This window comes from Amblyomma maculatum, chromosome 8 (assembly GCF_055883805.1).
Source record: "Amblyomma maculatum isolate TAMU_Amacu chromosome 8, ASM5588380v1, whole genome shotgun sequence".
Classification (NCBI taxonomy): domain Eukaryota; kingdom Metazoa; phylum Arthropoda; class Arachnida; order Ixodida; family Ixodidae; genus Amblyomma; species Amblyomma maculatum.
In genome coordinates this window covers 63,200,868-63,215,965 of record NC_139351.1, presented here as the reverse complement: position 1 = coordinate 63,215,965, position 15,098 = coordinate 63,200,868, and the positions used below count along the sequence as shown (strand labels likewise).

At 45.2% G+C, this 15,098-nt stretch overlaps 1 protein-coding gene across 2 annotated transcripts in view; it reads right to left on the bottom strand.

The window, feature by feature from the left end:
• LOC146181288 (multiple PDZ domain protein-like) overlaps nucleotides 1-15,098 on the bottom strand; it is a 233,072-nt gene that overhangs the window by 7,544 nt on the left and 210,430 nt on the right. For both annotated transcript variants that reach the window (XM_084576335.1, XM_084576336.1), the window contains 4 exons: nucleotides 9,165-9,439; nucleotides 7,528-7,611; nucleotides 4,317-4,523; nucleotides 2,975-3,186 (listed from right to left, as the gene is read on the bottom strand). In XM_084576335.1, the coding sequence (XP_084432461.1) occupies nucleotides 2,975-3,186; nucleotides 4,317-4,523; nucleotides 7,528-7,611; nucleotides 9,165-9,439 (778 nt within the window). The remainder of the gene's footprint in view (nucleotides 1-2,974; nucleotides 3,187-4,316; nucleotides 4,524-7,527; nucleotides 7,612-9,164; nucleotides 9,440-15,098) is intronic.

Below are 15,098 nucleotides of genomic sequence, written 5' to 3'. Positions count from 1 at the left end.
ACCCACTAGATGTTAAATACGAGGATGTCTAAATGTTTGATAAAAAAATAAAATACTAAGAAGAGAATAACGCGAAAACCAGACATATGTGGCGAAAACGAACTAGAGTGAAGAAATCTGTGAGGGTCATTGCACGCGGAGTGCTATTATCATTGCTATCGCTTGCTGTCACCGCGCAACAGGTGCGGCAGTATTGTCATTGCCGATCGTGCATTCATAGAAGATGGCACCATTGCCGATCGTGCGTTCATAGAAGATGGCACCGACCATGACGATGACAGATAGTTCTCAAGATGAAACAGCAGGGTATCAAAGTTGGAAGCCTCGCGAATAAATACGGGAATTTATACTTTACGATTTTAACGATCATCAAGGCTGGGGATGCCCTGCAGTTCATCCAGTCGCTAATCGGTTTCGTGCACGCAAAAAGTACTGCCACCCCCGTATGCGCTATTGGAAGCGATGCTCACAGCGGTTGTCAAGCGAGTGCGAATTTCCGACTTTTAAGTACGCCTAAGTTATTTTGTGGCTATTGATGCATCCTGTAATAAATTGTTTAGTGCTCTTTACAGTGATTAGCGTTGTTCAACCCGATTTACTCATTGCTGGTAAGTAGGCAAGCCTACATACATGAAAAAAATATTTTGGTGCGTGATTTTTGCTTGTTTTTTTTTCTTTTGCCAGTCTAGATATAACGATAACCAATTATAATAATCAAATTTTCCAGTTTGCTCAATATCCTTATAAGTGGATGGCACTGTACTGTATGCCGGGACTTGCTGGTAACACAGCTGCAAAGAAAGTGCAGCACCTGAAAATGCAACAGAGAAGTCCTGCTGTACTCAGAAGAAATAAATAGAAGAGAGAAAAATTTTATTGGTGAGAGCATGAGCAGAGGAGCCCATAGCGTTGTGCAGAGGAAAGGAGAAACAGAGATTGAAGTAGTGAAAACCTATTTCGACTATGGGGACACTTTTAGAATCTTGCTGAAGTACAAGACTGGAAGCCAACCAAGCAGCAAAATCAGTACACTTAAGCTCTGCCTTTAAGTGCACGATGTGGCTGTGTTTATGGCTCCCCATTTACCGGCTTTTCTCATGGATTCTCATTCACATCACTAATCATATACAGTACAACCTCGATAATTCGAACTCGGTTAATTCGAAATCCCGGATAATTCGAAGGTTTTCTGCGGTCCTGTATTTTCCGATGTAAATTTGGCCGGATAATTCGAACAGGCGGCCTGCGCCAGCCCGGTTAATTCGAAAATTTGGACTGCTATGCGGCAATGCCTGATCCATGTTTCGCCGCAAACCCGGCGAAACGACCGCCCTACGGAGCCGCGAGGCAAAGCCACATAGTAATGGTGATGATTTATAGGCGAAGCATCCCAGCCGGAGCACTCTCTGCACAAAAATCGGTCCACAGTGCGCCTCGCGCACCGCCGAAACACGCGCCTGCGGAGGAGAAGACGTGCTTCACTGCAACACGGCGGGCATACCGGTTTTTATCATGTGACCTCGCCCCCACTCCATCCCTTGGTGTGCTTCGCCTACTCTTCCCCCGTGCCTCCGACGCTGCAAGTACGCCACCACCACCGCTGCGCCGGTCTCGCCTGCGCCATTTCTTTGTGTTGTGCGCTGTGGTTAGGGGTCGGCTACTGTGCCGGTTTTTTGGGCGGGACTGTGCAGAAGTGCTAGCTTTGTGACCGTAGCAGTGCAGAAATGCCAAAGTACAAGACTTTAACGCTGCTTGATTCAGAAAGCAGGCAAGAGCGCTTGTTCGAAGACCGAGTTGGCCAAAAGGCATGGCGTGCCCCTCTCGACGTTGTCCACAATATTGAGCAACAAGTCAAAAATACTAGAAGCTTACGGCAAGACCTATTCTTCGAAGCGGTCACGATTGCAGGCTCCCACGTATCAAGATGTGGAAGCTGCTCTGCTTCGCTGGCTGCAGAAAGCAAATGCTGCCCACCTTCCCGTCAATGGAACGCTACTGCGGGAGAAGGCCAACGACCTAGCTCTACAACTTGGGCACGAGGAATTTAAGTGCAGCAATGGATGGTTTTGCTGTTTTAAAGAACGCTGGTACGAACATGCGCGATGACAGCGACGATAGCGACGACGACACCGACGAGCCTCCCCGAGCACCTGCTCTTGGTGAAGTTATCGGATCGCTGAACGTTATCCGCAGTTTTGTTGAGTGCCGCGGTGGAAGTTCAGAGATGTTTCGTCTATTTGACCAACTTGAGAGCATGACCTTAGGAGCCGCAAACTACCGGACGCGGCAAACCAGCATCTCTGATTACTTTCAGTAGTAATTCAAAATATGCCGAATAAAGGTAACACGTTCCTGCAACGAATTTTTTTGCCTAAGTCTTATTTCTTGGTGTGTTCGGTTAATTCGAAAACCCGCTTAATTCGAAGATTTCTCGCGGTCCCGATGACTTCGAATTAACGAGGTTGTACTGTATTTTTTTTTCCCTCTATTATCCGACACATAAGCATATACAGTCCTTGAACTCCCCATTATGTGAAAGACCACGCTACAAGAGTATAAATACTCGCTTTAACCAATGGGGCAGCTTATCTAACTCAGGTTCCAAGTGCCCTGGAAGGCTGGTTAGGATGTCACCCATCCATCTCAAATGCAAAGCCCGAGTTGACAGCGCTTGTCACGTGGTGTTGTGACGTTGGACAGCCCACAGAGCAGCCAGTGCGCGGTCATGTCACCGAGCAGCTAACGCCTGCCACAGCAACGGCCGCCACTTCTTGTTCACAAGGTCGACAATGACGAAGCTTGATTTTATGTTGAACAGGGCCTTTACCGCTTTGGTTAATTGACTAATTAGCTGGTAAGCAGGTTGGTTAGCTGACTTAAATGCAGAAAAAGGTTTTCATTGATTGACTACCGATTAATTGATCTGTGGATTGGCCGATCGACAGATAGATTGGAGTAAAAGAGCGCCACTTACGAGTCTGAGCGCGAGACGGGCACCTGGGTGGCTCGCTGGGAGGGTGCACGGCGCAGCCGCCCCACCCGCAGGCAGATGCGGCCCATAGTGGTCTTGAGCAGGGCAGCCGCCTCCTCCTGGCTGGCGCCCACCAGGCTGTGACCGTTCACCTCCAGGATCTGGTCCCCCTGGCAGAGACGGCCGTCCAGCTGGGCCACCCCACCACGCACAACCTGCACGGCACGCACCCCTCCAGTTATTCCACTGCTGCAATGCATGCAATGTCTGTCTCAGCAGCCCCCAAAGCATGCGGCTCAGAATATCACCAGCGTTCCAGGTTGAACAATGCCAGAACGTGTTATGCGTTGTTTGTGCAACGTTTTCGTCTTCAGTTGATGGGAGTTTCCTCAGCTGGGTGACCCCAGAAGATGCGGCACACAGCATGTGCAGTGTCTCTGGCTGAGTGATCTCTCCTCTCATCACGCAACAATGAGCGTGTACGATGTCCATGGTAGATGGGAATTGAGGAATTGTGTAACTTTAAACTTTCTATACTTCACAGCCCAAACTGAAACTCCCAATCAAGACTGTACAGACAGAAATCATTTAAAGCATGTAGATGACGCTAAGTATGCCCACCATTACTGTCCTCTAGTCTCAGCACAGTGAACTAACAGGAAAAAATGAAACTTACAGTAGCTCCCTGGCTTCTGCATCAGCCATCACAGTGTGCAACCAAAAGCCACTTGGTTAGCAAAGTTTTGGCTTCAGTAATCCCAAAACAGAATGAACAATTTTCGCCTTCAGACTGAAGCTGAACCAGAGAACAAGCCGGCTGCTTCTCCCCTGTGACTTTTCTAACTGTTTTGCAGCGGAACCAGTGAGGCTCAGTTTCATATACAAAAAAAAGGATGAAAATGAAACAACAATAGTTCGCCAGAGATTTACAGATTGTACAATGTATCTCACATGTAACAACATGGCCATACATGATGAAAGTGCTACAAGCTTCCTGACTCTGTGAAGGACATGCTTCCCCCTATGTTGTGTCTGTGTACACCTTAATGTCTTTGTCCTTTTCACACATCCTGGTCATGGTGGCCACATTTCGATAAAGGCGAAAACCAAGGTAATTATGTACTATGTGATGTCCCAAACGGCACAAACCTTCTGCCCAATATTGGTATTATGTCAGCAATGCACCAGTTTTTTGTTGGGCAGGACAATGCCAACACTGTACCAATATTGCGGAAATGTTTTGTGTTACCTGGGGTCAGTGCATGCTAAAGAACCCCACACTCAAGAGGATGAAGGTTAGGAGCAGTGGGAGAGAGAGAGAGAGAGAGATAGAGAGACGATGCACCTCGGAGATGAAGACACCCGGAGCGTTGCGTCTGCCGACAATGCTCAGGCCAAGACCACGTCCAGCCTTCTTGTGCAGCTCCACGCTTAGGATGTCCTGCTGTGTCTCTTCCTCGCGTAGTACCAGCATGCGGACCACCGACGAGGTCTGCCGCAGTGCCCCGATGGCCGCTTCGTGGCATGCCTCCCGCAAGTCCTCGCCATTCACCTGCATGAATGCGTCTCACCATTGCTGCTCTGTTCGTTCACTGTCATAAGACCAAAGGTTTCTACTTTCTAGGATCATCAATCACTGCCAGCCATGAGCCAACTCTGGCTGTGCTCTTTCTCTATACACAGGGCACTCTGTATTTATCTGTCCGGGTTGTAAAAAATTATCACGTGCGAACTATTGGACTATGTAGGCCCAAAGGCCAACCACAAGGTAGCTCTTTACGGTGCACGCTTTTTGATAAGTAATTTAACATTAGAACTTGCCTAAATTCTTCAGAATCGTCAAAAAACTGGATTCAGCTGTGGTACAACTCTTCTTCAAAACAAAACCGACTTAACAGGCCGCGCCATCTGGCGAGCTACAAGGCAACCACTGTCCTGAACAGAGTGAGGGCAGGCCGCGTTGTCCTCCAGATGGCACAGCCTGTCTAACCTGCTCTGCTTGTTTTGACGAAAAGTTCTGTCAAGGCAGACTGCTGTTTTTAATCGATTTAGAAAAAATTCAGCCAAGTTCTAATGCTAAATTATTTATAAAAGACATAGACCATTACAAGCTACTCTGTGGTTATTGTTTGGAGCCTTGCTTCATTCTTCCTTGCTTCCTTGCATTGCTTCATTCAGTAGTTTCCACAAGAGAATTTTTTACTACCCGGACAGGCAAATACAGAACGCCCTGTATATACACAATAACTGTATGTGGAGACATTATGTAGTCTCAAAGGCATATGAGCCGACGCCAAAGCGTCAAAAAAGTAACTACTCATTAAGACTTCACCTTGGGATCTGCCACAAGCTTTTTCTGCCACGGTGAGCACTAGCAAGATTCTCCTTCAATACTGGCACTAGAGCTCCCTGCTGCTGGCACATGTATTGAAATGCAAGGATACGTTTATGAAGACATTTCACCTGTAGATAGGAAGTCAATATAGGTCATAGGTCATAGGTCATAGTTCACCTATGACAACGATCAAAAAAGGTTCACCTGCAGCTGCCACCAAGTATAATCTCAGAGACTACCTTATACTGCCACATGTAAGGTGATGCTCTTTCTCTAAAACCGGGCATCTGAAATTTGGGGGTCGACCCATTTTCGGGGCTTGGCATAGTTTTGGCTGAGCCAGTTATTATGTACAGGGTCATCTCCTTCTAGCTACAACATGGTCATGGACTTCAAAGCAACAGTGCGTTGAACGCAGAAGCATAACAAAAGCAAAGCGATACATGTGCAGAGGGACTCAGAGGTGGTGCTTTGTATGGGCTGTCACTTGGCTTTCTTTCTTGGAGTCGGATGCGATGGCGCTTTAAAAGCAGTGACCGTGTTGTAGCTAGAAGTTGACGACCCTGTACTTCAAGCTGGTGCCCGTTAACGGCAGGACTGGCTCTTCTGGTGACCTCTGCAGTGCAGGTCACGCTGGAATCCAACACTAAAAAATTAATGGTAGCTCAATTTGCCGCCAGTGAGCCAGCTGCACGTTAGTATGTATGGCGGGACACAGTGCCATTTTATCAGCCCTTTATCTGCACCTGCCTCTAACAGCTCACCTTGTGAAGGCATAGATACGTGTTTGTTTTTGTTTACTTTCCGCTGTGCATTGCAGTGATATCATGTGGAGCGTCGGCAGGTATGCAACGAATCACGTTTGGAGTATTTTTTTTATTCACTCAGTGAGGGCTGCGGTAAACATAATTTGAAGAAGACTTTTAGGTGACAGTATATATGGTAACTTTTACCATTGCATCAAATCCTGACATTAAGTGTAGTTAATCTGTTGTCACTACAGGTTAGAGAGTCGGTGGCATGAGCCCGTCTTACTGTGGACAGGTGCTGATAATAATACAACCTTCAGTGTGAAATTCAATACAGTGGAGGCCAAATTATATATTTCTCACCTGAAATGTTTATTTTTTGTTTCTTAAACATATGGGCGGACCCAGACATGCAACTAAATATAAATAAATGCAACAATATGGCAATTTATCGTACTAACACAGAGTGTCCTAACTACTATTATCTCAACAACAATGCTTTAGAATTTGCCACTTCATACTGTTACCTCGGTATTACTATATTAGAAAAACCTGTTGTGGAAAAAACACATTGAAAACTTAATTCTCAAAGCTAACAGAAACATTAGAATATCTAAGGAGAAACTTTTCCTTTGCACCATCATCATCCTTAAAGCTAGTTTTATTTGCAACCTATGTCAATTCGCAGTTGGAATGGGCATCATCAGTTTGGGATCCATACGACACCAAACTAATCGATAAACTTGAAGCTGCAAAAATTCGTTCAGTTCGTTTGATTCTCAACAACTACCACAGAATCGCCAGTGTAAAACAAATGGAAACAGCTTCAAGCTTATGGCCAGTATCAAAGCGCAGAAAGATATCTTGTTTGTTCACTTATTTCATTAAATTTATTATCATAACCCCGCTCTTTGCTCTATATTCGGATCCAGCCAGCTCGGTTTATTTCCTCTCGTCCCGATCACATGCATGAAGTCAGCATACCATACTGTTAAACATCAACACGATTGCACTCATTTTTTATTCTGACAAGTAACGGCTAGAAAAATCTACAGTCAACTTGAGCATCCACAAAAGACACAGAACCATAAAAGACACAAAACATTTCAAGAATGTGATAACTAACATATTACTGTACAGTCTACCTCCCTTTTCTTTGAGTTTAAGATTTATATAATCTTTCTGTTCATTGTTTTTACATGACCTCTCTGTTCGTTGTCTGATTTCGTTCTGTTGTAAATGTTTGCCCCTCCCATCTGAAATATCTAAAAGTATGCATGCCCTGACGGTAAAATAAATAAATAAATAATAAATAAAGTCCTGGTTTATCCACTTGTGAGGCTCGCTGAAAGGGTTGACATGCAACAGGAGCAGATCCATATTTGACAGGATACAGCAGTATTGATCTCTGGACAATTCACTTGAAGATTTCCCGCATATTTCCCCCTGGAGTGTACGACGCAGAGTCTCACCTCAAGTATCTGATCACCTGGTCGTAGGCGACCATCCATTGCGGCAGCACCATCGGGGTACACTTCATGAATGATGACCGCACCCTGTTCCATGGAAAAGGTATGCGGCTGAGTTGATTTCATGTTTACTCTCAGCACTCACAAGAGAGCAACATGATGTATGCCACCGTAGTGGCCACAGGGAAAAAAACATAGAAGCCACAAGCAGTTTGCAAAACACCCAGAATCAATTTACCCAGATCTGATATACAAGATGTTTCAAGGCATCTTGAAGAAGAGGCCTCTTAGCATTGCAACGCAATAGTAGGGGAGGTAGCATATAAGACGCAGCCACCACAGCACAGCACAAAACAGGTTGTTTCAAAGTAAGCGATGTGTATGTCAAGTCTACTAAAACTGCTGCGCTCGCCCTGGCTGAAATTTAATAAAAGCCAATTTGGCTTAAATTTGTGCGGTCTTTAAAATCGAATTTTTGATCACTGACGAACCACATGCTCCTGTGGCTCTTATACAACGCAAAGCAAGCAACTCTTCTACATGGCTGGCTGCATGGCATAACTCGGGTAGATGCTAATGAGTAATTATTTTCTTATCACAAATCTATTCCACCTTGGGGGACTCGCCTAGAAAGCAAAATAAGACTACGGTGAAGCAGGCCATAAAGTGGCATGCCAACTTGACAAGTGACTGCTGAGTGAATCAGTGAGTGGGCCAAATCCCAAATTGGACTGCCAGTGACTATCTCCAAGCTGAGGAAGTGTTGCTAGGGCATGTGCAAAGTTCAGCAACACAGAAAGCACTGCACGTGTGGCATGGGATAAACAACACGAACAGTTCCAGACTGTAATAGAAGAAACATCTGGGCGAGTTGGTATGGTGACATGATGAATAAACAGCGCTGCAGACTAGAACGAAGATCAAGAAGATCAAGCTTCTTGATCTTCGTCCTAGTCTGTAGTGCTGTTTATTCATCATGTCCAGACTGTACTGGGCCGACTAAATAATCTGGCCTTCTTGTAGCTGCATAAGAAATAAAGTAATGTCAACGGACACAGTGTGTTGGGCTGTGGCGCTGTACTCTTTTTTATTCTGGGACTACTGTACATTTCTTTTGTACTTAGTCGCTCCCACAAAACCACTAATTTTTCACGCTTTCTGCCCCAAACTATAACAAACATAACATACTGCACAACAGTATGAAACAGGAAGGCATCCAGGTCATAATATGTATCGGAGCACTACAATAGAACATGGCTGACATGGTATAAAAAATGCAACAGTATATGAAAATAGTGAGATTCACTAGCATCATGCAGTAATGTCGCCTTGATTGGAACAATTAGGTTCGTGGTATTACAGGACTTTCTATGAGAGCTAGAGCAAACTCGCTCATGAAAATGAAGCAGCTAGGAAAAGGCTGCACTAGTCTAGATTAACATGCCTCATATGCCTTGTTATTAGAGTTGCAGATAGAATTACAGAGAGCCCTTATAACACAGTTCATGCTGAATGGATCAAGGCACCATTTCAAACAAATTGCAGGAGTTCAAAAGAACTGCTTCCTTCTGTAGATACATTAAAAAATGAATCGGGTGCTGTCACCATCCGGACAAAGGAATAGGCACTCCTATCCTTACCAGGGGTGTGTCCGAGCCACCAACGATGCTGAGTCCAAGCCCAAGCTTCTCCTTGGTGATCTCAATCGCTGTTGGGCGGCCGGGCCGGATGACGTCCGACGCCGGCGAGGTGGCACCGCTGTCCGGTTTCTGGGGTGCCTGGTCTGGTGTGCGTTCGCCCGTCGATTCGGCCCGCATTGGGGACAGCAGTGGCGAAGGCAGGCGGCCGTCAGGAGATGACGGGGAGGGCCGGCATTTCGACGAGCAGTGCGATAGTGCCAGGGAACCCACCGTGCCTACCGTGGATGCACAAGTTATTGTGAGCGGTGAAAACAAAGGAGCCGGACAGGGAAAAAAAAAATATGGCACCATAAGCACTAATGATGTGCTGGAAAAGTGGTCTAGAACAGCATGTAATACAGTACAATCTCGTTACAAAAGACATGGTTACAAGAGACACTCTGCTACTAAGGGCAACTTTTGCAGGTCCCTAAAGAAACTTTTTCACTATTTAGAAGAGATGCAATTAACCTAGGTGCGCTCATGCAACGCAGCTGACTCGTACGAACTCGTATGTGTGGCAGTTTAGGTCTCCTTATCCAAATTCTGTTTCATACCAGTGTCCTGTTTTGCTGCAATACTATGTCAGGAACCAAGAAGGAGCGCCTCCTCTTGAATGGGAAGTCAAAATGTCCCTGCTCTTTCAGTCACACAGGAATATGATGACAGTGGCTGAAACAATGGGGAGATTTTGACTTCGCTTCCTGACATATTGCAACGAAACAGGACACTGATATGAAACATTTCGATAAGGAAATCTAAACTGCCACACACACAAGTTGGTAAGAATTTTTCGGTACAAGAGACATCTTTTTTATGTCCCTTGAGTGTCTCTTGTAAATAGGTTTTACTGTATTGTTTGTCAAAAAGCACACAAAAGCACTAAAGTAGAAAAAGTCACTGCTGTGTGTAAGCTATCGTTGTAGCACTCGTGGAAGTCTTAAGCTTGGAAAGGGTAAAGACAAGGCTTCCCTTCGCATTCAAAAAACGTGCAACACTGGCAGCGAAAAATAACCCCCCCCCCCCTCTCCTCTTTGTATTGCTCAGAGACAAATCTCGGTAGGCAGTACATATTTGGCAAAGGGTGTATAGTACTTGGCCTGCAGTTCCTTTTGCGAAGGAATGACAACAACTGTTCGCACAGTTACAACCTTCGTTGCCATTTATGTGACAGAGCATGAAGATGTAGAGATGAAGTGAATACAGCCTATTGTGGCATCTTAAATGCACTTGTGCGATGTTTTTTGAGACTTGGGAGCTACGTTACATGCATGTGCGAGGGAGTCACTGACACAGTCTCGACTGAACATGTAATGACTTTCAATTTTTGCTCAGACTTGTACGAACAGAGTTAAGTGCTGGTATTATGCCCATTAATTTCTGTATCCTCCTTCAATGGTCAGCATTTCCTCTACCAAGAAACAGACCAATCCACGTGCTGTGTTCTGCACGTACCATGTGTGATGTGACACTAAGTGGAAATTGCGGGCATGGCTCTCACTGGAGACAAGCTGTCCTTGCTATTCTGCCACATCATCTCTTGCACAAACTGATCCCTTAGTTACTGTCCCTCTCTAACAACCCACAACAATCTGTGAGCATTTTGTTTCTGAAGGTGGAAGTGCTCGCCAAAATTGTGGCAGGTGGCCAAATCCCTTTTTCACTCGATGAGAAATATGTGGTTTATGCCTGGGCGGTCTACTGAAGAAACGTGGTTCAGAACAAAGCAAGTGAAGTAACCACTCGAAAGCAATTTCCTTATGGCACGGTTAAAGTGTACGCGGAGAACTGTGACAGATACAGCGCTTTTCCTTTTCTGTAAACCAATTTGAAATGCTCAATGAGGAAGCCCTTAGATAAGATGGCAGACATTCTGAACAAGAACTCCTCAAAATGAGCAATGTACTGAGATGAAAACTTCCATGAAACAAATATTTAGGCCTTGCTAAATGCAACGGACACGTGCGGCTACCACCCGAAGTAGCAGTATGTAAAGATTTAAAACTTGGTTCTACCTGGAGCTTCCAGTTTATTGTGAAGGCTGAAGAATGGTACTCTGATGATACTATAGCACAACGCTCCTTTGTTACTCAAATATTCCTGGCTTATCCCCTACAATCAAAGTGCAGCCAGTAACAGAGAAAGCCTTGTCACATCATAAGTCCATGGCTCTGGCAAAGTGCTTCACACTAAAAGGCAGTCATGCAAAGAGATGTACTACTCTACCACCACCTGGATCAGCGCTGCTGTTGCTGCTAGCCAGATTCACAAAATGCACTGTCAGAGCATGCAACGAATGGGGAGGCGCACATACAAACACACATGCACATACATGCTCGTGCACACTGCGTATAAGTTGCAAGCTGCTGAACCTTTGCACAGTCCTGTGGCACAAGAACTTTTCGCTTGCTGTGCGATGTCGCTTAGGTTAGGTTAGGCTAGGTTAGGTTAGCTTAGGTTAGATTTTAAAGATCCCCAGGTGGTTAAAATTACTCCGGGGCCCTCCACTAGCCCCCCCTTCTTTCTTTCCGCTTTCACTTCCACTTTCTTCCCTTCCCTTACAGCGCAGTTCAGGTGTCCACAGAACAAGTGTGACAGATCCTGCATTTTTCCTTTCCTGTGAACCAATTATCATTATTATTATTACATAGGCATATAGACTTGAAGTGAAGGTCATGAAGTCTGCGCCTACTGTGCTTCAATGTAACTGAAGTGACGATGAGCCCACAAGCCCTAGTGCAGTCTTCTACTTTTATGGGCACAAGACAACAGGTGAAGTGCACGGCAACAACTGGATCAAAATCACAGAAGCAAGTGACAGGCTATAATTTCCCGCAGCACATAACGCTTGAAGGCAACCAGTTTCGCAAAGACCTTTTACTACACTGCGAATGCATTCATGCATGCCTCAATAAAGGTATGAGCTCAGTAAGCGTGCGCTTTAACATGTGTTGTTTAGGCTGAATTCACGCGCGCGTGCACACACGCACGCACGCACGTACGCACGCACACACGCACACACGCACACACGCACACACACACACACACACACACACACACACACACACACACACACACACACACACACACACACACACACACACACACACACACACACAGTCTCCTCCAATTCAATACAAGGAAACATTTTGGGGAGGATGCTCCCACCTGGTTACTCAGCATTTAAATGGTCGGTCTTGCAGGTAGCATTTTGCGTGTTGCTGATGACGATGGTGTCAAGCAAAAAAGCTAACACATAAAGGCTCAACAAATCACTCACTATCTCAACTGTAATTAGTAAGAAATGAGTCGGGCAAAGCCCAGTGCTCTCCACGCTCAAGCAACAACGCAAGATGCTGGCTGGATGCTGCTGGTGCCATGCAAACAGTCTACATATCAGAAGAGTGCTGCACGACACTGCAATGCCAAGTTTCGTCTCGTTGCAACAACTTTTTCTCCGTAATGCTTTATTAATGCGGTAGAATAAGCTAGGCCTAAAGAATGCATGCAGGCATGATGGAGCTTTTTTCTTCGCTGTGACTGCGGCGTCACTTGTACAGGTGTGGACAAAAGTAAGTGGAGCACGCAATTTCCTTCTAAACTTTTTCACGCATCGCTTAATGGTAACTGGCAGTAGTGGTATATGCAAACGGGCAGTGGACACCAGCGCGTTTTCACTAGGTCAAACTATGTTTTCTTATCTTTGGTACAGATAGAAAGAAAATGTGGCAAAGCTGCATAATCTGAAACACATAATCAGAGCAGAGAAGCACGTACAGCTACAGATCTGTCGTACGAACTGTACAGCACAACCCAATGAAAGAATTTGGTGCTTTGTCTTGAAAGTTTGCATGTCACATCTTCAGTGCTACTGTCAGATGCCCTTCAGAATAGGTTCTCCATCCAATTGTGCAGTCTGATTGTCACGACGCCACAGTTAATACCCTTGCACCAGCTACAGTACAGCATCAGAGAAGGCTGGAAAGTGCAAGAGACTTAAACGCAGATTTGTCAAACCAGCCATGGCGTTACGGCAATTGGGTGACGTCATTTGCTGACAGGCCTCTTCTCAGGGGCATCTGCCACTACTTTTTCGGATTACATCTGACCACAGCAGACTCCCTTTAAGATGAACTCGGAATAACAAGGAAAACTGTTCTGCCTTATCAGAAGTTTGTGTCAACAAAACTGTATATAAAATGATTTGTGAGCATGTTGTTATCTTCTTTTTTTCTCAAAACAACGAATGAAACAACCTTTCAAAGACAGCATAGCTGTTGCTTGAGCTGTTATCACTTCATGTACTTCACTACATGGGGGCGCGAGCTTTTTCTCTTGCCCCCTCATGTGCTTTCAGTATGTGAAATAAACGAAATGAAATGAAATGTAAAAAGTCAGCTAAAGAAAAAATGCAAAACTGGTTCACACTGTTCTAGTTGCAATGGTCTAGCTTTAGCCTTTTATCTCTATTTTTCTCACTGTATCCCACAGCAGCAGCTGCTTGTGTGCGTGCATTTCTTTTTCTTTTCAATTTTGCTTTCCACCCTGCTCGGAGGCTTTGGAGGTGTCCAGTAAAGCAGCTGTGAGTGAGTCTCTCTCCTATCTCACTCGTTCTGCTATGCAGCACAGCTAATATCGTCACAGGCAAGCACACCACGTGCCCTTCTGTACGATACGGGCAACGAATGCCGTACGTGCTTCATTCAGCATTTACAAGAGAGCACATATAAAACGCTTCTGCACCAGAAAGTGCAGCCCAAGAAGATGGCTTCCTCCCACCTTTGCACAAAGCTTCAAGACACATCTGCTTTGACATAATACTGCTCAGACGCCTCATGGGTGCAGTTCTGCGCAGTGCCGTGGTTCATGATCGCTGCACAAGTTCGCCTTGTCAATAGTGAGCAGTGGTGAAAAAGTGATTATGCATGTCCTGATGAAGCCTCTAGCGCAGGTGGTAGTTGACAGTTGAGATGTCTCCAACACTGATTGGTCAGCAGGTTGTGTGATGTCGCGAGGCCACATGAGATCACTAATTGAGTGAGTAGCAAAATACATGTTCACAAGGTGAACTGCAGACGCAAAAGATAAACAAATCTAAACCGACAGAAAAAAAGCTAAACAAGGCCAAATGTGCTAACATGCACCTAAGTCGCAGTCAGCTCAATGACGCGAATTGGAAGTTTCCCATTGAATCTTGTAAGAAATCAACCAAACGGTCTCACATTTTTCTTCTCACCTCATTTTAAGGCGAAAGCCTTTATTGACTCATCGTTGTCGTGAGCAAAAGTGTCACGCCTTTGCGGCGGCTCTGATTGGTTGAGACAGGATGACGCCATGGAGGTCTTGACCAATCACAGAACACCACCAGAGTAAGTGCGAATGCGTGCCTTATATGGCCATATGCCAATCAATGATCAATTACTAATTAATGACTAGTTAATTACTAACTGACGAGTATTATTTACTAATACTTATTCACTAATTTCTAATTACTAATTATGACTAATTATTTAACACTTACTAATTAGTGCTAGTTGCATGATTAATTAATTAATTACCAATTAATGCCGCACACCTGGTAAAATCAACCACACAACAGTAAATGTAGACTAACTGCGAAGATGCAAGGAGCGCGATTTCATCGCTGCCAAGCAGAATTCACTGAATAAATCCACTCGCAGAATATGAAAGAGCTACATGCGCAACAGTCACAAAGCAGAATGCAGCACTCAGGCTTTCGCCTTTCATCACTTTAGCCGCCAAAGTGCCCTCAAATTTTTTATTAACCGAGTTCACCTGAATGGCAGTCTACTGTAGAACAAATCTCAACTTCAACGCGCAAATCTGCCACCTGCAGGCAACACAACTGGCCTGGCAGAAGCGCAGCTGCTTTCT